This window comes from Aquarana catesbeiana, linkage group LG06 (genome assembly GCF_042186555.1).
Source record: "Aquarana catesbeiana isolate 2022-GZ linkage group LG06, ASM4218655v1, whole genome shotgun sequence".
NCBI lineage: Eukaryota > Metazoa > Chordata > Amphibia > Anura > Ranidae > Aquarana > Aquarana catesbeiana.
Window position 1 is genome coordinate 334,765,973 of NC_133329.1, and position 25,112 is coordinate 334,791,084.

Consider the following 25,112-nt stretch of genomic DNA (forward strand, 5'->3'; position numbering starts at 1 on the left):
TCTCTGAATCATTTAGATGTTCATTGGCAAACTTCAGGAGGGCCTGCACATGTGCCTTCTTGAGGAGGGGGACCTTGCGGGTGCTGCAGGATTTCAATCAATGACAGCGTATTGTGTTACCAATGGTTTGTTTGGTGACTGTGGTCCCAACTGCCTTAAAATCATTCACAAACTCCTTCCATGTAGTTCTGGGCTGATACTTCAATTTTCTCATGATCATCCTTACCCCATGAGGCAAAATCTTGCATGGAGCTCCAGACCGAGGGCGATTGACGGTTATTTTGTATTTCTTATATTTGCGAATAATTGCTCCAACAGTTGTCTCCTTCTCACCAAGCTTAGTGCTGCTGGTCTTGTAGTCCATTCCAGCCTTATACAGGTCTACAATCTTGTCCCTGATGTCCTTTGACAGCTCTTTGGTTTTGCCCATGATGGTGAGGTTTGAATGGAAGAAAGAGATTCTGTGGACAGGTGTCTTTTTTTTTTTTTCTTTTTTTTTTTTTTGTACACATAATGAGTTGTGGTTAGGAGCACCATCTTAAATTGACAGGACTAATCTGTGTATCACATGAGCACATACTGTAGCCAGTCTGTAGGAGCCAGAATTATTGCTGGTTGGTCGGTGACCAAATACTTATTTTACTCAATGAACTGCAACTCCATTTATAACATTTGTATCATATGTTTTTTTCTGGATTTTTGGTTGATATTCTGTCTCTATCATTTAAAATACACCTATGATAACAATTGTAGACCCTTCATTTCTTAATATAATCTGCAGGGGATCAAATCATTATTTTCCCCACTGTAACTCAGTCTGCATTTCATCTTAGTTCAACATTGCTGTCTGTTTTTAATTTGTATTTCCTCTTTCTTCAGCTGATTGTCTGCATTGGAATGGTGTTATGGAACTTCATAATACAAGAGAGAAATGTGGTGGGACAGATGCTAGTGTTTGTAATCTTATACGGTGCCCTCTACAGTACATACTTGTGGACAGGTATTTTTATTACTTAATACATGGAACTCTGGTAGATGTGTGCTGCATCAAATTTTATTTATCATCAGTTACAGGCATTGTACACTTTCAAATGTTTTTCTTTGTTTTAACTATGTATTGGTGTAGTTTTATACCCTGTGTTGTATGTTTGCCTTACCTTGTAATGATGGGCTCGCAGGTTGTGGTTGCAGTTTGTAGTGTCATGGCTAATCGATTCTCCTATGTATTTGTATTCTGTATCTGGTCACATAGGGTCCAGTGAACGCCTTGCCATTTCCTCTGTGTTTCATCACATTAAAGCGGTTGTATTGTCCGGTTGGTAATTTTTACCTACAGGTAAGAATATAATAAGGCTTAGCTGTAGGTAAAATGAATATCTCCTAAAGCTGCACGGTTTAGGAGATATTAACCTTTCACGCTGCCGCTGAACAGAATGAAGGACTTCCCGCGTGCATGCATGGGAGTGACGTCAGCGCTGGAGCCAGCGAACCTGGAAGAAACGCCAAGGGAACATGTCAGCCCGCTCGGCTGTGACCGGCTGAGCAGTGGGAGCCTAAGGTAAGTATTTCATAATGTGCTAGTATGCGATGCATACTAGCACATTATGCTATTGCCTTGCAGGTTTTTTTAGTTTTTTTTTTTTTTTTGGGCGGTTTACTACCGCTTTAAAGCTTATACATTTGTGATGCAAGACTGCATAATGATTTCTCTGTAAATTGCTCTGCCTGTTTGTGTCTGTTTCAGATTTACAGCGCCTTGCAAAAGTATTCACCCACCTTGGCTTTTTACCTATTTTGTTACATTACAGCCTTTAGTTCAGTGTTTTTTTAATCTGAATTATATGTGATGGATCAGAACACAATAGTCTAAGTTGGTGAAGTAAAATTAGAAAAATATATACATAAAACTATTTTTCAGAAATAAAAAAAATAATTGGCATGTGCGTATGTATTCACCCTCTTTGTTATGAAGCCCATAAAAAGCTCTGGTGCAACCAATTACCTTCAGAAGTCACATAATTAGTGAAATGATGTCCAACTGTGTGCAATCTAAGTGTCTCATGATCTATCATCACATATACACACCTTTTTGAAAGGCACCAGAGGCTGCAACACATAAGCAAGAGGCGCAACTAACCAAACACTGCCATGAAGACCAAGGAACTCTCCAAACAAGTAAGGGGCACTGTTGTTGAGAAGTACAAGTCATGGATAGGTTATAAAAAAATATCCAAATCTTTGATGATCCCTAGGAGCACCATCAAATCTATCATAACCAAATGGAAAGAACATGGCACATCAGCAAACCTGCCAAGAGACGGCCGCACACCAAAACTCACAGACCGGGCAAGGAAGGGATTAATCAGAGAGGCAGCACAGAGACCTAAGGTAACCCTGGAGAAGCTGCAGAGTTACACAGCAGAGACTGGAGTATCTGTACATAGGACGACAATAAGCCGTATTCTCCATAGAGTTGGGCTTTATGGCAGAGTGGCCAGAAGAAAGCCATTACTTTCAGCAAAAAACAAAATGGCACGTTTTGAGTTTGCGAAAAGGCACGTGGGAGACTCCCAAAATGTATGGAGGAAGGTGCTCTTGTGTGATGAGACTAAAATTGAACTTTTTGGCCATCAAAGAAAACTGGTCAGAGTTGAGGGAAAGATGGATGGTGCTAAATACAGGGATATTCTTGAGCAAAACCTGTACCACGTTGTGTGTGATTTGAGGCTAGGACGGAGGTTCACCTTCCAGCAGGACAATGACCCCAAACACACTGCTAAAGCAACACTTGAGTGGTTTAAGGGGAAACATGTAAATGTGTTGGAATGGCCTAGTCAAAGCCCAGACCTCAATCCAATAGAAAATCTGTGGTTAGACCTTAAAGATTGCTGTTCACAAGTGCAAACCATCCAACTTGAAGGAGCTGGAGCAGTTTTGCAAGGAGGAATGGGAAAAAATCCCAGTGGTAAGATGTGGCAAGCTCATAGAGACTTATCCAAAGCGACTTGGAGCTGTGATAGCCGCAAAAGGTGGCTCTACAAAGTATTGACTTTACGGGGGTGAATAGTTATGCACGTTGATTTTTCTGTTATTTTGTCCTATTTGTTTGCTTTACAATTATAAAAAAATATCTTCAAAGTTGTGGGTATGTTGTGTAAATTAAATGACGCAAATCCTCAAACAATCCCTGTTAATTCCAGGTTGTGAGGCAACAAAACACAGAAAATGCCAAGGGGGTGAATACTTTTGCAAGGCACTGTAATTACTATTTAGCTCTCACCTTCAGAGCACTAGATTCACTGCCCCAGGGACTGTGGGATATGCTGTTTCTTCACAGGAAATGTTAAATCTTAGACTACAGACAGAAGTCCTGATTAACCTGTGCAGTGCCATGTTGCATGCCTTATTTTCGAACAGAGACTGAAAATTCTGGCCAGTGCTCCTTCTCTTAGTGGTCTGTTACCATAAGAAGCCACATCCTATTGTGGCACACCTTTGGCATCGAGCCTGAGCCACACTGCCTGCGTCCATAGAAAAACACAGTGTGGCTTGGTCCCACTCTTTGCTCCCTCGTCACAGGATTTGACTGATAGTAGCAGGAGCCAATGGCTCCCGCTGCCTCAGTAAAGCCTGTGAGCCGCTACAGATGGGTACAGTGCTGGATCGAGTGAGGGCTCAGGTAAGTACAGTATAAGAGGGGTAGCGAAGGGGTGATACTAATGCCTAAACATTTTTTACCTTCATGCAGGGCATGCAATAAGATAAAAAAATGTTTGGGCTTTAAAACCACTTTAAGGAATGTTTACATTTTTAAAAAGAATCAATGTATTTCCTTAATTAACCACATATATTTACTAGAATACAATAATAATCTAAGAACTATAGCACAGTGGAGCCTATTTTTCTCTTTGTTTATATGTTAGTCATTATTTTAAAACTGAAAGAATTATAAACATTATATAAATGTTAAATAGTAAATAGTGTAACCAGCGCGCATCATATCTTAGTGTGTATTAAATATAAGTGATCCCGATAGTTATGACTACTATTGGTATACCACACTTAAAGCCATTTCAATCCGGCCAAAAACTCATGAAAAACGTTATTACTATAGACATATATTTAAAAAAAAATCGTGAAATTGACTTATTTTTCTATATTAGGAACATTTAAATCCTATACTCACACCACCTGTTCAACAGTGAAACAAAACATGTGTTATTAATTACAATGTTACTTATGAAAATCAATCCGCAACAATGTAGTGAGCACCCTGAAACATATGTTGCTAGTAACAATGTTACTTGTGACTATCAATTCGCAACAATGTGGTGAACACCATACATATCCAAATTAGTGCTAAAAATGTTTATCAGTGGGACACTTATTCCCCTTGAACATCTTAGATGTAGAAACAATGATCAGTCCTTGATGGAAATATGCTAGGTTGATATTAGCACCAATCTTCTTTATAGAAAGAGACACACCGATATTCCTCCTTTTCACAAATATGGTAAAAAAGGCCGCTTACCGGATCAGATGGATCTCAGGTTAGTGAGATCAGATGAGCATGTTGCATTAGCCTGCTGGCCTTAGATTATCTCCTGGGAGATTTCCTCAGCCACTGTGCTCCAATTCACAGGCAGATCTGGGCGTTTTCCTGGGAGATTTCCTCAGCCACTGCGCTCCAATACACAGGCAGATCTATCCTCACTGATACAATATATCCGGTTTCAAAATATTAGTTCATCCATACAGAAGATACACCTCAGTGGGAATAAAACGAAAAGGGCTCCATAGTGCAAATGTGTTTTATAGATTTATTCAAAATCTTTTTCACAGTCACTTTTAAAACAATTTTTTCCACTGCAAATGTTCACAGCAACACTCCACTGCACATCAGGAACTACAAATCAAAAAAACTCCCAAGTATACACCAAACGGAACTCAGATAAAAAATGGGAACCAGATAAAAATTAGCTAAAAATCAGCATACATGCAGAGCGGGAGCAAACTGGCTGACTGCATGGAGAAAGACCAGACAAACGTGATGGCGTCACAGCCTCTAGCTCCACCCGACGCGTTTCCCCTAAACAGGCTTCCACTGGGAACGGAGACATGACTGAGTGCTGACACATCACGTTTTTATACTCATATGGCAGGAGACACAGGAAGTGACATTCCCACATCCCCTTCCTGTGGTCACTTGATATAAAGTTATTTTTTCTTCAAAGACTGCTCTTTAAATATCAAAACTAACTACTTTTCTTCACCACTAGATAGGGAAGAAAGAAATTAGCTCAAAAACAAGAAAAATTTAGAAAAATTTAAAAAAAATTAAAAAATTTTTTTTTTTTTTTGAAAAATATTTTTCTTTCATATGTATAATTGGGCGTTCCTGATTCGCACTTCCATTTATTATACATATATCAACCTTTTAATGACATTAAAATATTATTACTATTATTATATTAATCATCCTCTAGTTCACTTTTAATCAGCTCCTCTGTATGGTTATGCAGCATATATCCCCCCATTGGAGGGGAAGCAATGTGAGAAGGTCCATCTCTCGCCGTGAAACCAGATGGATATATGACCTCCAATGTTATAGACCCCTAGGACTCAACGTGGAGTGGGATATCAATTGCTACATTGATAATAGATAATGGGTGATAGTCTTCCTAGTTTCTAAAAATAATAATTTTTTGAGAATTTTTAACAAGAATTTTTTGAGAATCTGTACTGATCCTTTGTATTTTTATATGTTTTTATTGAAGATAATGTCAGGGGTATATGAAAAGTTTTATATTAATCCTCTGCTAGGAGAGAATTTCTGGTTCCTTATGTGAAGTTCCTTTGTATTTTTCTGGTTAGACTGCTGCATAACCATACAGAGGAGCTGATTAAAAGTGAACTAGAGGATGATTAATAGTAATATATGTCATTAAAAGGTTGATATATGTATAATAAATGGAAGTGCGAATCAGGAACGCCCAATTATACATATGAAAGAAAAATATTTTTCAAAAAAAAAAATTTTTTAATTTTTTTAAATTTTTCTAAATTTTTCTTGTTTTTGAGCTAATTTCTTTCTTCCCTATCTAGTGGTGAAGAAAAGTAGTTAGTTTTGATATTTAAAGAGCAGTCTTTGAAGAAAAAATAACTTTATATCAAGTGACCACAGGAAGGGGATGTGGGAATGTCACTTCCTGTGTCTCCTGCCATATGAGTATAAAAACGTGATGTGTCAGCACTCAGTCATGTCTCTGTTCCCAGTGGAAGCCTGTTTAGGGGAAAAGCGTCGGGTGGAGCTAGAGGCTGTGATGCCATCACGTTTGTCTGGTCTTTCTCCATGCAGACAGCCGGTTTGCTCCCGCTCTGCATGTATGGTGATTTTTAGCTAATTTTTATCTGGTTCCCATTTTTTATCTGAGTTCCGTTTGGTGTATACTTGGGAGTTTTTTTGATTTGTAGTTCCTGATGTGCAGTGGAGTGTTGCTGTGAACATTTGCAGTGGAAAGAATTGTTTTAAAGTGACTGTGAAAAAGATTTTGAATAAATCTATAAAACACATTTGCACTATGGAGCCCTTTTCGTTTTATTCCCACTGAGGTGTATCTTCTGTATGGATGAACTAATATTTTGAAACCGGATACATTGTATCAGTGAGGATAGATCTGCCTGTGTATTGGAGCGCAGTGGCTGAGGAAATCTCCCAGGAAAACGCCCAGGTGATAATCTAAGGCCGGCAGGCTAATGCAACATGCTCATCTGATCTCGCTAACCTGAGATCCATCTGATCCGGTAAGCGGCCTTTTTTACCATATTTGTGAAAAGGAGGAATATCGGTGTGTCTCTTTCTATAAAGAAGATTGGTGCTAATATCAACCTAGCATATTTCCATCAAGGACTGATCATTGTTTCTACATCTAAGATGTTCAAGGGGAATAAGTGTCCCACTGATAAACATTTTTAGCACTAATTTGGATATGTATGGTGTTCACCACATTGTTGCGAATTGATAGTCACAAGTAACATTGTTACTAGCAACATATGTTTCAGGGTGCTCACTACATTGTTGCGGATTGATTTTCATAAGTAACATTGTAATTAATAACACATGTTTTGTTTCACTGTTGAACACGTGGTGTGAGTATAGGATTTAAATGTTCCTAATATAGAAAAATAAGTCAATTTCACGATTTTTTTTAAATATATGTCTATAGTAATAACGTTTTTCATGAGTTTTTGGCCGGATTGAAATGGCTTTAAGTGTGGTATACCAATAGTAGTCATAACTATCGGGATCACTTCTATTTAATACACACTAAGATATGATGCGCGCTGGTTACACTATTTACTATTTATTTTTTGGGTCTTTTGTATTTATGGACTAACACGAGCAGCAGCACAATTTTTTTATTTATTTTTTTTTTTTGTATGGTTAGCGCAAAATCACGTTTCTTTATATATATATTATATAAATGTTGGCACATGATTTTTTTTCCAGGTCTTCTCTCGTTATCACTATTTCTACTAAAGAAGAGAGAAATTGGGAACATTCCTGTAGTGGTATTAGCTTTAGCTGGTTGGTGGTAAGTATCCAGTAGCAATGTATTTGGATATAGCATGTGTGGCATATGTGATAAAAAAATTTAGAAGGAATTCCACTCATATTGGATATGTGACAGTTATACTGTAGTGACTTAAAGAGTATCTCCACTTTTCTTGAGGGGAAAAAAAACAATCCCCTCTGGGTGATCAATGCACATTACAAGGATATTAACAAACTCCAGCAGTGAGGAAGTCTGGGATTAAGTCTGCTATTCATACATATCATTAAGGGACTCCCAAACTGATCTTTGGTGTCACTTAGGTCCAGGAAGGGACCCAGTATGTGTGTTTAATAAAATTGCATTATGGTTATTACACTTTTTTTTTGTTTTGTTTTTTTGTTTAACCAGCATTCCTTTCTTAGTGGTGTGCATCCTTCTGAGTGTAGGGGAACGTGATCTAGACAACATTGATTCTGCTTTCTTTTATGGGAAGTCTCAGGTAAGACTATAAGATAAAAATGTAAAAAGACACTTGGTTTTTTGCACATTTAGGTGACAGTGTATGTGTAAGGAGGCCCCCACCCACTGATACCCACCTTTCCAGTGCTCTCTTGCCCTCCTGCTGGCTCTGGGGTGCATAGGGAGCACGTGACTACCTACCATGTGACAGTGCTCAGGTCAAGCAGCCAAGCTCTAGGCCCGAGCATGGTCACACAAGGGAAGATGTGACATCATTGCTGTCCTTGGTGTCCAACACCAACTAAAAAAATGGAAATTTTGCTACCAGTTGTGATGATGAAAGATGTCATTGGAGTCAGGAGAAGGCTTGCAGGGTCAGTATCAGTGGGTGAGTTGGGAAACGACAAAGTGATAGTGTCTTTTCAATAATTTAAACCAATAAACTGTGCATGTGTGAAGGGTCTGAAATGGAAAAGGGGTGGAACTATTGGGGTTGAGTTAATATTTTTTTCCTTGGAATCTTAGTCTATAACAGGTAAACTATTCTAACCTCTTCTATTAATTTCTCTTTGTACAATACCACAACATCTCTTCTTACAATACGAGGAGCTTGGATCACAGTTGGGGGTTAAAAAAAAAGGGTTATAATACCCACAACTACCTCTGTAAAGTATAACATCACTTTTCTCTGTTTTGATGCAGATCATCAGCACAGCAGTAATCTTGTCTGTTAGTATACTGCTGTCTGGTGTTTGTCTTATGTGCATGAGTAGAAATGAACAAGATGGCAACTATCAGGTGCTGAATCAGTCCTCGCATAGCAGCAGTAACAGAACAGATGTTACAGTTGAATCCAAGCCAGACAGTCCTGTCGGATCAAGTACACCCTCTACTTTCAGACCGGGTAGGCAAAGGCTTTATGGCAGTAAACCATGTTCATTGGTATCGTTAAAAACGAATTTACATGTATTATTTATGTTGCAAATATACAAAAGACTGTAATATTGATACTAGACGAGGGTGCACCTCCTCTACGCACCAAAAGGCCTCTAAATAGCCTTGAGCCTTTATACTGAATGTAAGAGGATATATTAATCCTCATGTTGTCTATATTTGAATATCAAGAGCAGTCTCACCAAGTTTTACCAATTAATTTGGTAGGTGTAAATATTACCACATAGTGGTTCATATATAGTGGCATTGACCTCACCCTATAGGGATACATGGTTTGGTCATTTACATACCTTTTATCCTTTATAATAAAGGTTAACATGATTGTAAAGTCTCCTTTTTTTTTTTCCTATAAAAATAACAAACATGTTCTACTTATCTGCTCTGTTGCAGTGGATTTGCACAGAGCAGCCCGGATCCTCCTCTTCTTGGGTCCCTCTTCTGTGATTCTGGCCCCTCCCTTCTGTACAGTGCACCTACAGCAAGCAGCTTGCTGTGGGGGCACCCAAGTCGAGTCACAGCTCCCTGTGTCCATTCAGACACAGAGCCCTGACCCAGCCCCACCCCTTCTCTATCCTGATTGGCTAGCAGCCAATAGCGCTGCTGCTGTGTCTCAGGCCATCAGTAGGGAGAATCTCGGACGGCTGAGACACTCGTGGACATCGCTAGACAGAGAGGGACCTCAGGTAAGTGTTAGGGGGGCTGAAAGGGGCTGCTGCACACGGAAGGCTTTTAATCTAGAATGCAGTAAGATTAAAAAAAACCTTCTGCCTTTACAACCACTTTAAATTTTAGATACATGGCCTTTTGGTGCGTAGGGAAGCGCGCCCTTGTCCAGTTCTATTATTTATGTTGGCCTGACATATTCTGCTGCAGTTTACAGAGGACACTCAACCATTCACATCAATTTTTTTTTTCAAAAGTGTATGGTGTAATGTCGTACAGATGCGTGAAAATTTGGGTGGGAGCTAAATAACCTACTTGGATGCTTTTCAAGAGCGCAAGGAAATTGTAGTGCCCAAAGGAGATCCACACAAAAAAAGAACGTAAAAAACTTCATGCATTAGGCGCCTGGTGGGAATTAAACACAGTGCATTATATCCCATAATTTGCATTTTTTTTTTTAGGCCTTTAGGTGTTCAGAAGCTGCGTTACACATTTTTTAGTCCTCCTACCACAGCAACAGGATATAGACATGGCAGACCCCACGTGGTCCCTTCAATAGAATGATGCTTGAGGTAGCATTGCTGTATTTTTATGCATGAACTGCCCCACTAGCCTTGGCTTTTGCTCCTGTGGAAGTTTCATTTTGCAGTGTAGCTGCATGGTAAGAGCACATGAGAGGGGGAAGAAAAAACCCTGCAGCCTGAATCCATTTTTGATGTAAAGTAAACATGTCACTAACATTAGCATGTAATAAGAATCTATTAAACAAGGTTATGTTTACTGAAAGCACAGTATGCCAAAACCATGAGTAGATCCAGAGATCTAAGCATTTGGATTATTATGCAAATACCACCTTTTTCTGTAAAAGTTGAGTTTAGGCCTTTCTTTCCTACCCTACCCACCAAATGTCCTAGTTGGTCAGTGAGGATCACAAGACCAGTAGGGAAGCCTGAGAAGTGGGGCTGGGTGCAAGTTTTTCTTTTACAGGTAAAGGTATGATTTGCATTCAACTTTGTGTCTGGATCTGCAGATCATTTTGAGCTGCAGTTTTCATATTATAAACTGAGTTTGCAGTGTAATTTTAAACCATAAGTTCACTTTAAAAAAAATAAACATAGATGCAAATTTGTTTGCAGGTAAAAAAAAATATGCATTTACTATTTTATTTTGTAGGATCCTGGAAAGCTTTGCACCTGTGACCACTGCATCCATGCAGGTCTCCTGCAGACTGTCAGTGTAACCTGTCTGCCCGCAGATCATATGGGCAGGCAGTTTCACAAAGACAGGAAGACTCCATGAACTACTAGAGTACTTAACAGCACCATGATAGCTCATTAGGAACTACAAGTCAACACCTGTCACTGAAAAGAAAAGAGCGCGGCCGTGCAGGCTCCTATCACCCAGCCATGCTCTTTTCAAATAGTGACAGCAGGTACGGAGAGAAGATCTTTAGCCTGCTGTCACGGGGGGGGGGGAAATCAAGGGACATGTTAAATGTTTCACCCCGAAAATAGCCGGTAGGGGTTTTCATGGTACAGCAGTATTGCTGAATTTTACTGAATTGGTAAACTTGGCACCTGGCATGCTGTGGAGAAATCATATGTTCATTTGAAACCTTTCACTGAGATGTATGCTGTAACACTGTAAAAAAAAACTGGTAATTCCAGGAAACCAAATACATTTGTATCTAAGAAAATTTTATTGCAGCGGTTTCTGTGAAAAATACAGTAGGCCTTTCTATTGCATTGGCTGCAGAGCAGTAATAACAGTGTGTGCTGTCTCCTCTGTACAGAGATGTGTGCATGTGGTCAGGAGAACGGAAGTGTGTGCCAGCCTGTGGACTCTGCAGATGTTATGAATATAAATGAAGCTCCCAGCATAGAGGAAGGTACAGTATGGAGACTGTTGTGTTTACATGCTATCTAGAAAACCCTTCCAGAGTTCTTTTTCTACATGGCTTCATAACCTCTTATGCTTTCTTTAACTTAAACATACGATAAGGCTACTTTCACACTGGGGCATTGGGGGCGTCGGCGGTAAAGCGCCACTAGTTTTAACAGCGCTTTATCGTCGCTTTAGCTGCGCTTTTCGGGCGCTAGTGGAGCACTTTTAACCCCCGCTAGCGGCCGACGAAGGGGTTAATAGCACCCGTGTATCGCCGCTACCCATTTATTTTAATGGGCAGGGATGGTGGAGGAGCGGTGTATGCACCGCTCCTAAACCGCCCCAAAGATGCTGCTTGCAGGACTTTTTCTAACGTCCTGCAAGCGCACTTGGGCTTTCCCACTGGAGTGACAGGAGAGGCGCTTTGCAGGGACTTTTTTTTTTAGCGCTAAAGTGCCTCAGTGTGAAAGTGGCCTAATTGTTTTGCTGGGAATTTGAAAATCTGGTGCATTCTAACAGTGGTGATGGGAGAAAGCCTTTTTAAAGGTCCTGTCAGACTTTGCAAATTAGGTGCTAAATATATATAGTAAACATCCTACTTCTTCAGGGCTTCAGTCTTGCCTCATCAGAGTGGCCTGTCATTCAGGCAGATTGGGGACACTATCTGCTGCAATCATCTTTATAGCCTGTTAAGGGTTACAGAGTGTCAGTAAACACCCCCACCCAAAAAAAAATGGTAAACCCTTACTAATATTTTTTCTAATGCCTCTGTGCCCTTTATAAAAACTTTTACTAGAGATAAATTACCTGCTCATCCTGCCAGTCGCTCATCCCTTTTTGATCTTGGTGGCAACAATCTTCAAGCTTATAGAGTCTCTGCATCGTTGCCACCACAGTGCACATGCTCCCCTTTTGTACTAGGTAAGTCCTGTCCACAGCTTAATGGTAATCTTCCTACTGCTGAAGTGAAGAACGGGGAGATTAGTCAAGGGCTACTCCAAAAATTTGCCCTTGATCCCCAATGATGATTAGGACTATTTCAGTACCCACTTGTTTTTGTAACTTGTTGAGGACCACATTTACACCTACATCATTGTGCCTCCTTACATCTGTGGGGGCTTCCAAATTATTTTAAATGTTATTGTCATATGGAATATTTGCAACAACTACCTAGTTGTCTTTGTTGTAATTCGGGTATATATATTTTTTGTATATTTTGTAATAAATGCTATTTTTATAAATTTTCTACTGTATATTTGGGTACCGAGATAGTCCTAATCACCATTGGCGATCAAGGGCAAATTTTTGGAGTAGCCCTTGACTAATCTCCCCGTTCTTCACTATATAAATTATAGGATGATGGTACCCACCCCTACCTCCCCTATTAACCTCTTGAGGCAATACCTTTCAATTCCTACTGCTGAAGTCAGCACAGCCTAGGTCAGAGGTGGGGCTAAGACATAGCGAGTGAATCGCATGTTATTTCAGGCCCTGCTTTATTTATTTTTAGCACTTTCTCTGTGAAGAAACTTCTGTTGGTGTGCCCTCTCCTTGAGATGTGGGCAAACTATCTGGGTTTATATCCATAAAGCAGTTCTCCAGTATGTAACAAATTAAAAGTCAGCAGCTACAAATCCTGTAGCTGCTGACTTTTAATTATAGGACACTTACCTGTCCATTTATCTAGCGCCGTTCTCACCCGGGCTAGTTTTTCACCGGTATCTTAAGTGTTGGCACTCGTCTGTGACAGCTTGCGGGTTCGCAGCCAGTTGCCCACTGCACTTTGTAAATGGTCCTGCAGTCTTCTAGGACCTGTGACGTGTCCCAGAAGACTGCAGGGAGGGGGAGAGGAGAACTTCGCCTAGGCGATCCAAGTGGAAGTGGGTACCTGTAAAGACTAGGTACCCACTTTCCTCAACCCAACCCCCCCCCCCCCCCCAGAAAAAATTACTTGCCAAATTTGGTAGGGGGGAGGACTTAAAGCGGAACTTCACCTTTTGGGTGAAGATCCATTTTAAGATTTTTGCTCCTGAATCCCCAGCTCCACTTTTGCCTGTTTACTACTTCACTCTGGGGCAGGGGCGCATTAGCGGTAAAGCACCGCTAGTTTTAGCGGCGCTTTACTGTAGTTTTAGCAGCACTTTTTGTCCTCTAGCGGCTGAAGAAAGGGTTACAAGCGCCCGTGTTTCAATGCGCAGGGCATTTTGGGAGCGGTGTATACACCACTCCCAAACTGCCCCAAAGATGCTGCTTGCATGACTTTTTGTCCCGCAAGCGCACCGCTGGGTATTGCTCTGATCTCGAGGACACATTTTCTTCATGCCTGCTCTTAATAAGTCATCACTTTATAGGCTATTTGGTGTAATTGTGCCCATTCTTTCCACAAGCACATGAATGTCTGAGTCGCTGCAACTCTCAGAGATGTCCTCTTTCCCAGGAAGAGCAACAACACCTGCACAGCGGAGACAGACAGATTGCCAGACATGTATTACTCTGCTTACTTCTCATTGTTGGCCTATTTGCTGTAAGTTGATTATATTGGCACCTTTCTGGGATGGTTAGTTGTATGATACTAACATTTGCACTAAGTGGTGCTTTTATTAGGTGTATGCTACCCAAGTTGATCTGAGGCATATTCCAAAACCATATATATATATATATATATATATATATATATATATATATATATATTGGAATGAAGGAGGATTCCAACTAAAAAAAAAAAAAAAAATGCTTCAGTCCTCCCCTATTCCTTTAAAGGGTGGAGTATTTCCTTGAGCTTAACCATTCCTCTAGTCACATTGCATTTGTAACTAAGGTGTTTGTTATGTTCTGGGGATGGCCTTCACTGTCCCCTAAGTATACATGTAAAGTGGTGTAAATGCTTTTTCATGTCTTTGTTTACAACCTTACACCACACCTATGATCTCTATCTTGGAATGAGCGCTAAATATGAATTATTTTCCATTTGGAATGAGTAGCATTAAAACACCTTGATATAAATGGATATAAACACACTGCCAGCACCCAGCGCTAAGGATTTGGATCAGACACAGATCAGGGAATTCTCATGCACCGAACCAGTTCCTGTGATGTCATTAGCCTATTCCAGGCCTTGCTGCTCCCTTCTGATTAGGGAAATCTTCAAACAGAACTAAAATCATAAAAAGAGAGAATGCACCAACCTTGTGCATCACCTTCATACTTTGCCTTGACTATAAAGAGAGACTAGTATGTGTACAAGCTGGTTAGCTCTGAAGAAGAGGGCTTGTTCCTGGAAATGCGTCAGCTAATGTGAATCTGCAGGATATTGATGTAGGAATACGTCTATTGACTATACCTGTGATGGAGAGTTGGGGGATTTCCTGTCCAAAGAATATAATAGTTGACTACATGCATGTCATTTTAGCAATTTTTTTCTCCGCATTTTATTGTATTTTATAAATAAAGTAGTAATGTGATGCGTAAGGTTGACCTCTCTTTATATGATTCTGGATCTGACCTGATATAAAAACTACCTTTTTTAAAGAGACTCTTACTTTCATAATATTGAAAGTTTGTGATGGATTTGAAGTCCAGGCACATACCTGCAGCAGATTTCAGTATCCTCTGATTCACCCAAATATCAACCCTTCTGACTAGGCAAAGCTCAGAGCTTGCTTGGTATTGTCAGAGCTTGCTGCTGAGCCCCAGACCCACACATTCCAATTGGCACATTACACGAATGGCCTGCATCACTAGCCAATAGAAATATGTGCAAGGCAGGAAGGTGCAAGCGTGCTTCAACACTAAGAAAATGTGTTGAGGTTTTGTCCCGATCAGAACAATAATGCAGAAATGCAGGCACCATGTAGTAGCCTTCATTTTGATCCCTTTGTCCCTGTGGAACCCCTTTGACCCTATGCCCAAGGCTGTACCTAGAGCCTCGACTCCTTCCTCTAGTTCAGAGTGAACCCTGTTCTTACCTGGAGACAAACCCATTTCCATGTATTCAACTGTCAATTTGGCAGAATGTCATTTGGAAAAAGAGACTCTGGTACTTGTTAGTTGAATGAAAAAGGGGAGTTTAATTTTGACTCGGATACACGTTGATGACCTGTGTACAGCCTGGAACTAAGAACTGTGGAGGCTTCACAGGACCACAATAAATAATATGAAGACACCACAAGGTGCCTACACATATCAGTACTTTTAATTTTGGCATAATTGTAGCTAGGTTAGGTTCACTTTGAGGACTTGCTTTATATTCCAGTAGCTAGATAACCTGCAGACTAAAGTGAATTGCAAATAAACAGGCAGTGTTTAAAGTGCATGAAAAAAGACCAAACAGGCTGACTCACCAACCAATTAACTGAATGGATGAGTGTTGCTGGAAGTGCGTATTACAGATTTTCTTCATTGCCTAGAAAGTCAGGAATGTTATGTCTTTTACCTGCTGAGAAAACTGTTCAGGGAGGATTTTCATGCAAAACATTTTATTCTCACCATTTTTTTTTCTTCTACAGAATGTATCCAGCTGCTTCTGGTGGCTTTTTAATCTGGTGCCAGGGAGACTGTATGTTGAGCTTCAGTTCTTTTGTGCTGTGTTTAATTTTGGCCAAGTAAGTAATCATTTGTTTTCAATGTAAATCTCACTCTTTGGCTAGGGTAAAATGTTAGCTTCTCGTAGCAGAAATATTTTACAGTGAATATGCGGAAATTTCCCCTGAGCTGAGTGCAGCATTATGTGTGTGTATATGTGTGTAGAGGTATGTGTGTGTATCTATTTATCTATCTATCTAGATGTATATCTATATATATACATATATAAACACAGTGGGGACGGAAAGTATTCAGACCCCCTTAAATTTTTCACTCTTTGTCTTATTGCAGCCATTTGCTAAAATCATTTAAGTTCATTTTTTTCCTCATGAATGTACACACAGCACCCCATATTGACATTTTTGCAGATTTATCAAAAAAGAAAAACTGAAATATCACATGGTCCTAAGTATTCAGACCCTTTGCTGTGACACTCATATATTTAACTCAGGTGCTGTCCATTTCTTCTGATCATCCTTGAGATGGTTCTACACCTTCATTTGAGTCCAGCTGTGTTTGATTATACTGATTGGACTTGATTAGGAAAGCCGCACACCTGTCTATATAAGACCTTACAGCTCACAGTGCATGTCAGAGCAAATGAGAATCATGAGGTCAAAGGAACTCCCTGAAGAGCTCAGAGACAGAATTGTGGCAAGGCACAGATCTGGCCAAGGTTACAAACAAATTTCTGCTGCACTTAAGGTTCCTAAGAGCACAGTGGCCTCCATAATCCTTAAATGGAAGACGTTTGGGATGACCAGAACCCTTCCTAGAGCTGGCCGTCCAGCCAAACTGAGCTATCAGGGGAGAAGAGCCTTGGTGAGAGAGGTAAAGAAGAACCCAAAGTTCACTGTGGCTGAGCTCCAGCGATGCAGTCGGGAGATGGGAGAAAGTTGTAGAAAGTCAACCATCACTGCAGCCCTCCACCAGTTGGGGCTTTATGGCAGAGTGGCCCGACAGAAGCCTCTCCTCAGTGCAAGACACATGAAAGCCTGCATGTTTGCTAAACAACACCTGAAGGACTCCAAGATGGTGAGAAATAAGATTCTCTGGTCTGAGGAGATCAAGATAGAACTTTTTGGCCTTAATTCTAAGCGGTATGTGTGGAGAAAACCAGCATTGCTCATCACCTGTCCAATACAGTCCAAACAGTGAAGCATGGTGGTGGCAGCATCATGCTGTGGGGTTGTTTTTCAGCTGCAGGGACAGGACGACTGGTTGCAATCGAGGGAAAGATGAATGCGGCCAAGTACAAGGATATCCTGGATGAAAACCTTCTCCAGAGTGCTCAGGACCTCAGACTGGGCCGAAGGTTTACCTTCCAACAAGACAATGACCCTAAGCACACAGCTAAAATAACAAAGGAGTGGCCTCACAACAACTCTGTGACTGTTCTTGAATGGCCCAGCCAGAGCCCTGACTTAAACCCAATTAAGCATCTCTGGAGAGACCTAAAAATGGCTGTCCACCAACATTTACCATCCAATCTGACAGAACTGGAGAGAATCTGCAAGGAGGAATGGCAGAGGATCCCCAAATCCAGGGGTGAAAAACTTGTTGCATCTTTCCCAAAAAGACTCATGGCTGTATTAGATCAAAAGGGTGCTTCTACTAAATACTGAGCAAAGGGTCTGAATACTTAGGACCATGTGATATTTCAGTTTTTCTTTTTTAATAAATCTGCAAAAATGTCAACAATTCTGTGTTTTTCTGTCAATATGGGGTTGCTGTGTGTACATTAATGAGGAAAAAATCGAACTTAAATGATTTTAGCAAATGACTGCAATATAACAAAGAGTGAAAAATTTAAGGGGGTCTGAATACTTCCCATCCCCACTGTGTGTGTATATATATATATAATATATATATATACACTTTGCTACAATGTAAAGTAGTGAGTGTACAGCTTGTATAACAGTGTAAATATGCTGTCCCCTCAAAATAACTCAACACACAGCCATTAATGTCTAAACTGCTGGCAACAAAAGTGAGTACACTCCTAAGTGAAAATGTCCAAATTGGGCCCAAAGTGTCAATATTTTGTGTGGCCACCATTATTTTCCAGCACTGCCTTAACCCTCTTGGCATGGAGTTCACCAGACCATCACACGTTGCCACTGGTGTCCTCTTCCACTCCTCCATGACAACATCACAGACCTAGTGGATGTTAGAGACCTTGCGCTTCTCTACCCTCTGTTTTGAGGATACCCCACAGATGCTCAAAAGGGTTTAGGTCTGGAGAAATGCTTGGCCAGTCCATCACCTTTACTTTCAGCTTCTTTAGCAAGGCAGTGGTCATCTTGGAGGTGTGTTTGGGGTCGTTATCATGTTGGAATACTACCCTGTGGCCCAGTTTCCGAACGGAGGGGATCATGCTCTGCTTCAGTATGTCACAGTACATGTTGGCATTCATGGTTCCCTCAATGAACTGTAGCTCCCCAGTGCTGGCAGCACTCATGCAGCCCCAGACCATGACACTCCCACCACCATGCTTGACTGTAGGCAAGGTTGCTGCCACACACGCTTGACACCATCTGAACCAAATAAGTTTATCTTGGTCTCGTCAGACCCAGGATATGGTTCCAGTAATCCATGTCCTTAGTCTGCATGTCTTCAGCAAACTGTTTGCGGGCTTTCTTGTGCATCATCTTTAGAAGAGGCTTCCTTCTGGGACGACAGCCATGCAGACCAATTTGATGCAATGTGCAACGTATGGTCTGAGCACTGACAGGCTGACCCCCTCTACCCCTTCAACCTCCGCAGCAATGTTGGCAGCACTCATACATCTATTTCCCAAAGACAACCTCTGAATATGATGCTGAGCACGTGCACTCAACTTCTTTGGTCGACCATGGTGAGGCCTGTTCTGAGCGGAGGTTGAATCGTGCTAAAACAGATTGGTGATCATACACATCATCACCAAACCAAATATTTAGAACTAAGTGAAGAGTTCCCCTTTAGTGTATACATAATATACAAAACACATGTCAAATGAATAATCAATCCAAAAATAAAATGTTCAAAGTGATAATAAAAAGTCCATGTATAAAAAATAAATCACCCAAGTGATATGAAAGTATCTTAAAAAAGTTCCAAAAAACATAAATTCTTGCTGTGAGAAGAAAAAAGCGTGCTTGCTCCACCACCGTGAAATCAGACTGGCCGCTTACCAGAAACTCATGATCCCCTGTTACAGAGGATCAGAGAAAGCTGTTTGTTAATACTGCTTCGAACCACGACCAATGGATCAGAGACCTTATACCGAGATGGGACATCAAAGACTGCAGGGTCAGGCTAAAGATGTTCACACTGACAGGTACTCAGACATCAGCCCACAGCATTGCAGATACGGTCATAGAAGGAAAAAAAGGCTCCATATAGTGTAAAATCATTGACTTTATTGGATAAGTAAAAAGTTAAACTCACATGTTAGTAGACAATAGTAGGCATGTAGTGTAGTCTGGAGCGCCGGCCGGAAGCTCACAGACAGCTTGTCCTACTGGAAACAACAGCAGCAATGGGAGGTGACGAGAACACGTCGCTCTGCCCTACGCGGTGTTTCGTGATAGAGTCACATCATCCAGGGGCACGGGCGGCGCGTCTCGTCACCTCCCCTTATAGTACTAAGAGCCTGACCAAGCCTCGCTTTGAGTTCCACTCCATCGGCAGACTTGCACAAAAAATTGAAAAATCCCAAGCACTGATTGGTGCCTCACTAAACCAAGCCTCACTGTGAATGCCGAATCATCAGCGAGCCTACCCAGGTCAGATAATCCCAAACACTGAGTGGTGTCAGGTGCGCAAGTGTGTGCACAATCACTGGAGAAATAATTAATCATGAATTGCAATAAACCGCTGGCTGGAAGGGGGTATGAGGTCAGGTATCTGGGAACCATAGAACTCCTATGGAGATAGGTACCCCAAAAAAAGCAATAAAATGTCAACAAATTACTAAAATTGTCAAGTCAACCAGTGCGATCCGTGTCACAGACTGGACATGAATTGACTTGAGCATAAGGGGACATGCTAAAGATAAAATAAACAAAGGCCACCCGGTGGCCATGTTAAAAATTGCAAAAAGATATATAAATGAAAATAGAAATAAAATAAACTTTAGGTAATAGAGCTGTGTATCCTTACGAACACACAGAAGTCATACCTATATTGTATAAATAAAATAAAGGCAAAAAAGCCTCAAAATAATCCTAAACAAATAGGTCCCATCTAGCAGCATGGTCCGTATCACAGACAGGACCTGGCTTATAAAAGACATAAGGAGACATGTCAATGAAAAGCACGGTGGCCACCTAGTGGCTGTATTCAAAATGGCACAGCACTATAGAGCCATGTCAGAAAACTAATCCCAATGGATATATTGAATCAATTGGAACCAATAAACCTAATCATGACTGTAATAGGACCATAGCCCCACAAATTCGTCTTGAGGAAAATATTGATAGAAAACATTGCAAGAATAGATCCCAAAAGACAAATAAACAATATTTAATAATAATATTGATATTTTTAAATGAATCCTTATTATTAGTTTATTATCTTTTTATATATCTTTTTGCAATTTTTAACATGGCCACCGGGTGGCCTTTGTTTATTTTATCTTTTAGCATGTCTCCTTATGCTCAAGTCAATTCATGTCCAGTCTGTGACACGGATCGCACTGGTGGACTTGACAATTTTAGTAATTTGTTGACATTTTATTGTTTTTTTTGGGGTACCTATCTCCATATGAGTTCTATGGTTCCCAGATACCTGACCTCATACCCCCTTCCAGCCAGCGGTTTATTGCAATTCATGATTAATTATTTCTCCAGTGATTGTGCACACACTTGCGCACCTGACACCACTCAGTGTTTGGGATTATCTGACCTGGGTAGGCTCGCTGATGATTCGGTATTCACAGTGAGGCTTGGTTTAGTGAGGCACCAATCAGTGCTTGGGATTTTTCAATTTTTTGTGCAAGTCTGCCGATGGAGTGGAACTCAAAGTGAGGCTTGGTCAGGCTCTTAGTACTATAAGGGGAGGTGACGAGACGTGCCGCCCGTGCCCCTGGATGATGTGACTCTATCACGAAACGCGACGCGTTCTCGTCACCTCCCATTGCTGCTGTTGTTACCAGTAGGACGAGCTGTCTGTGAGCTTCCGGCCGGCGCTCCAGACTACACTACATGCCTACTATTGTCTACTAACATGCGAGTTTAACTTTTTACTTATCCAATAAAGTCAATGATTTTACACTATATGGAGCCTTTTTTTCCTTCTATGACCGTATCTGCAATGCTGTAGGCTGATGTCTGAGTACCTGTCAGTGTGAACATCTTTAGCCTGACCCTGCAGTCTTTGATGTCCCATCTCGGTATAAGGTCTCTGATCCATTGGTCGTGGTTCGAAGCAGTATTAACAAACAGCTTTCTCTGATCCTCTGTGACAGGGGATCATGAGTTTCTGGTAAGCGGCCAGTCTGATTTCACGGTGGTGGAGCAAGCACGCTTTTTTCTTCTCACAGCAAGAATTTATGTTTTTTGGAACTTTTTTAAGATACTTTCATATCACTTGGGTGATTTATTTTTTATACATGGACTTTTTATTATCACTTTGAACATTTTATTTTTGGATTGATTATTCATTTGACATGTGTTTTGTATATTATGTATACACTAAAGGGGAACTCTTCACTTAGTTCTAAATATTTGGTTTGGTGATGATGTGTATGATCACCAATCTGTTTTAGCACGATTCAACCTCCGCTCAGAACAGGCCTCACCATGGTCGACCAAAGAAGTTGAGTGCACGTGCTCAGCATCATATTCAGAGGTTGTCTTTGGGAAATAGATGTATGAGTGCTGCCAACATTGCTGCGGAGGTTGAAGGGCACTGTATGGTCTTGGCCACCTTGCTGCAGCTCAGTGTCAGGGTCTTGGCAATCTTCTTATAGCCTAGGCCATCTTTATGTAGAGCAGAAATTCTTTTTTTCAGAACCTCAGAGAGTTCTTTGGCATGAGGTGTCATGTTGAACTTTTAGTGACCAGTATGAGAGAGTGAGAGCGATAATGCCAAATGTAACACACCTGCTCCCCATTCACACCTGAGACCTTGTAACACTAATGAGTCACATGACACCGGGGAGGGAAAATGGATAATTGGGCCCAATTTGGACATTTTCACTTAGGGGTATATTCGCTTTTGTTGCCAGCGGTTTAGACATTAATGGCTGTGTGTTGAGTTATTTTGAGGGGACTGCAAATTTACACTGTTTTACAAGCTGTACACTCACTACTTTACATGGTAGCAAAGTGTAAATTCTTCAGTGTTGTCACATGAAACAATATAATAAAATATTTACAAAAATGTGAGGAGTGTACTCACTTTTGTGAGATACTGTGTGTGTGTGTGTGTGTGTGTGTGTGTAGAAGTGGCTGGGAAGCATTTTAAACAGGAATGCCATGGCTTACAGAACATGAGCTTTTCCTGTGAACACTCTTAATGGAAGAACTAACATTAGCTGTATTATTCTTTATTTCTGAATATAACTAGAATTCTTTGCAGTCAGATTTCACAGAGTCCCTTGCATGTGGGGTGGCTCTCCTAAAGCCTGCACTATGTAACTTACCGCTCTCTCTCCTTAATGTTTTACAATGCATTTCAAACTTCCAAGACAGGTTTATTGTGATTGTTGGCTGAGAGGTACTTGGTAATGACTGTTTGGGTTACATAATGCTTTCTATATGTGGGACACATGGTGGGCCGTTTGGGTGGGGAGGGGTGTACTTGTCCAGCATTCCAAACAGCTATGCAAAACAGCTTCCCAGATTACTGACAAAATACAGTGGGTTGGCGATATGCACTACAACTTTGCCTTGGTAAAAAAAAAAATGGAGTTCTGAGCAGGTAGGCAGCTTTCCCTGTATGTATTTCAAAGCTAAATTTTCATTTTTGAAAGGAGTATAACTAAACAACCAGTAAGAATTTCTTTTTAATGGGAGAGGTTTAGACTGTTGGCTACCATGTGTACAACACATTGTATGCAAGACAACTGCAATGGGTACGTTGTGCCACTGTTAAATGCTACCTGAGCTAGTATAATCAGTAAGCTTATGCCATTGGCATTGACACCATTGGCCGGGACATGTACCAGGCAAGTATGGGGAGACTTGTTGCTGCAGGGGCAAAATGTAACTTTGTTAGGGCTATGTGGCTTTGGAGGAGGAGATTGCAGCGATTCACACCATCACATACATTTTCTGTTTATAACTTTGTTGATTGATCTCTATAGGGTTTCCTGTCATTTGCCATTTTTGGATTGGACAAACACTTGATTATTCTTCCATTCAAAAAAAGGTATATCTTGCAATATTTTTTTTGATTTGCATGCAATATTTCAAAATACCCAGAATAGTTAAAGTTCCAACCAATGGTCTTGTTGATTTCATAATATCTTTTAAGAAGATGTACAGTTAGGTCCATATATATTTGGACACAGGCACAATTTTAGTTTGTTTTTCAGGTATTTAACAAAACATATTCAAGCTATAGTTACCGTATATAATGATATGGGCTGAAAGTGCACACTCTCAGGTTTAATTTGAGGGTATGAACATCCAAATCAGAGAAAGAGTTTAGGAATTACAGCTTTTAAGAATAGCCACCCCCCCTTTTTTCAAGGGGCCAAAGGTAATTTGACTATTGAACCAAAAGCTGTTTCATGGCCAGTTGTGGGCTACTGGCTTTTTTCTTCATTAAGCTGATAAAAGGTGTGGAGTTGATTCTAAGTGTGGTATTTGCATTTAGAATCTATTGCTGTGAAACTACCTACATCTTGCGTTCAAAGGAGCTGTCCATGCAAGTGAAACAGGCCTTTGTAAGGCTTCAAAAACTAAACAAATCCATCAGAGAGATTGCAGCAACATTAGGAGTGGCCAAATCAACAGCTTGGTACATTCTGAGGAATGAAGAACACACTGGTGAGCTCAGCAACATAAAAAGACCTGGACTTCAACGGAAGACAACAGTGGTTGATGTTTGCAGGATCCTCTCTATGGTAAAAAAAAAAAACATTCACAACATCCCAACAAGTGAAGGACACTTTCCAGGAGGTTGGCGTATCATTGTCAAAGTCCACAATCAAGAGAAGACATCACAAAAGCTAATACAGAGGGTTCACCCCAAGGTTCAACCATTCATAAGCCTTAAGAATAGAAAAGCCAGGTTAGACTTTGCCAAAAAAAACAGACCAGTTCTGGAAAATTATTCTTTGGATGGATGAAACTAAGAATAATCTGTACCAGAATGACGGGAAGAAAAAGGTGTGGGGAAGGCTTGGAATAGCTCATGATCCAAAGCACACAATAGCCTCTGTAAAACATGGTGGAGGCAGCATGATGGCATGGGCATGCATGGCTTCCAGTGGCACTGGGTCATTGATGTCCATTCATGATGTGCATAGGCGTGTGCACAGGGTGTGGGATGTGCACACCCCCCGCGTGTTAGTGTAGCTGCATGCCGGCTGTCTCCCGAGATTTGCTCTGAAATACTGCAAGATAGTGTATAGTGCGCTGCCTGCTTAACAGTATCACATTGAGCAGTCAGCGAGGCTTGTACAAGCCACTAAGTGCGTGAAACTGTCATGTAATGTAACTGCATGCAGGGAGAGAGACCAGGTGTCAAAACTCGGGGGTGGGCGGGAGCGAACAGCTATCAAACACCAACCAATGGGATAGGGGCTGGGTGGGCCGCTCCCACCACCTTTCTTAAGCAGTCATCAGCAATCATTGGCTGGTGTTTGATAGCTGTTCGGTCCCGCCCACCCCCGACATCACCCCTGAGTTTTGACAGCTGGCAGTTATATTACATGACAGTTTCACACACTTAGCGGCTCCTTCAAGCCTCGCTGACTGCTCAATGTGAAACTCCCCCTCTCCTCTATCAGTGCCAATCGGTGCCAACCAATGCCACCTATCAGTGCCACCTTTCATTGCCAATCAATGCCAACCAATGCTA

At 41.0% G+C, this 25,112-nt stretch overlaps 1 protein-coding gene across 2 annotated transcripts in view; it reads left to right on the top strand.

Moving 5' to 3' along the window:
• The window catches only part of GPR155 (G protein-coupled receptor 155), a 93,677-nt gene that overhangs the window by 49,399 nt on the left and 19,166 nt on the right, over window positions 1-25,112 (top strand). For both annotated transcript variants that reach the window (XM_073633865.1, XM_073633864.1), the window contains exons 7-14: window positions 880-1,000; window positions 7,511-7,595; window positions 7,965-8,055; window positions 8,718-8,919; window positions 11,425-11,520; window positions 13,904-14,040; window positions 16,022-16,117; window positions 23,389-23,453. In XM_073633865.1, coding sequence (XP_073489966.1) covers window positions 880-1,000; window positions 7,511-7,595; window positions 7,965-8,055; window positions 8,718-8,919; window positions 11,425-11,520; window positions 13,904-14,040; window positions 16,022-16,117; window positions 23,389-23,453 — 893 coding nt within the window. The remainder of the gene's footprint in view (window positions 1-879; window positions 1,001-7,510; window positions 7,596-7,964; window positions 8,056-8,717; window positions 8,920-11,424; window positions 11,521-13,903; window positions 14,041-16,021; window positions 16,118-23,388; window positions 23,454-25,112) is intronic.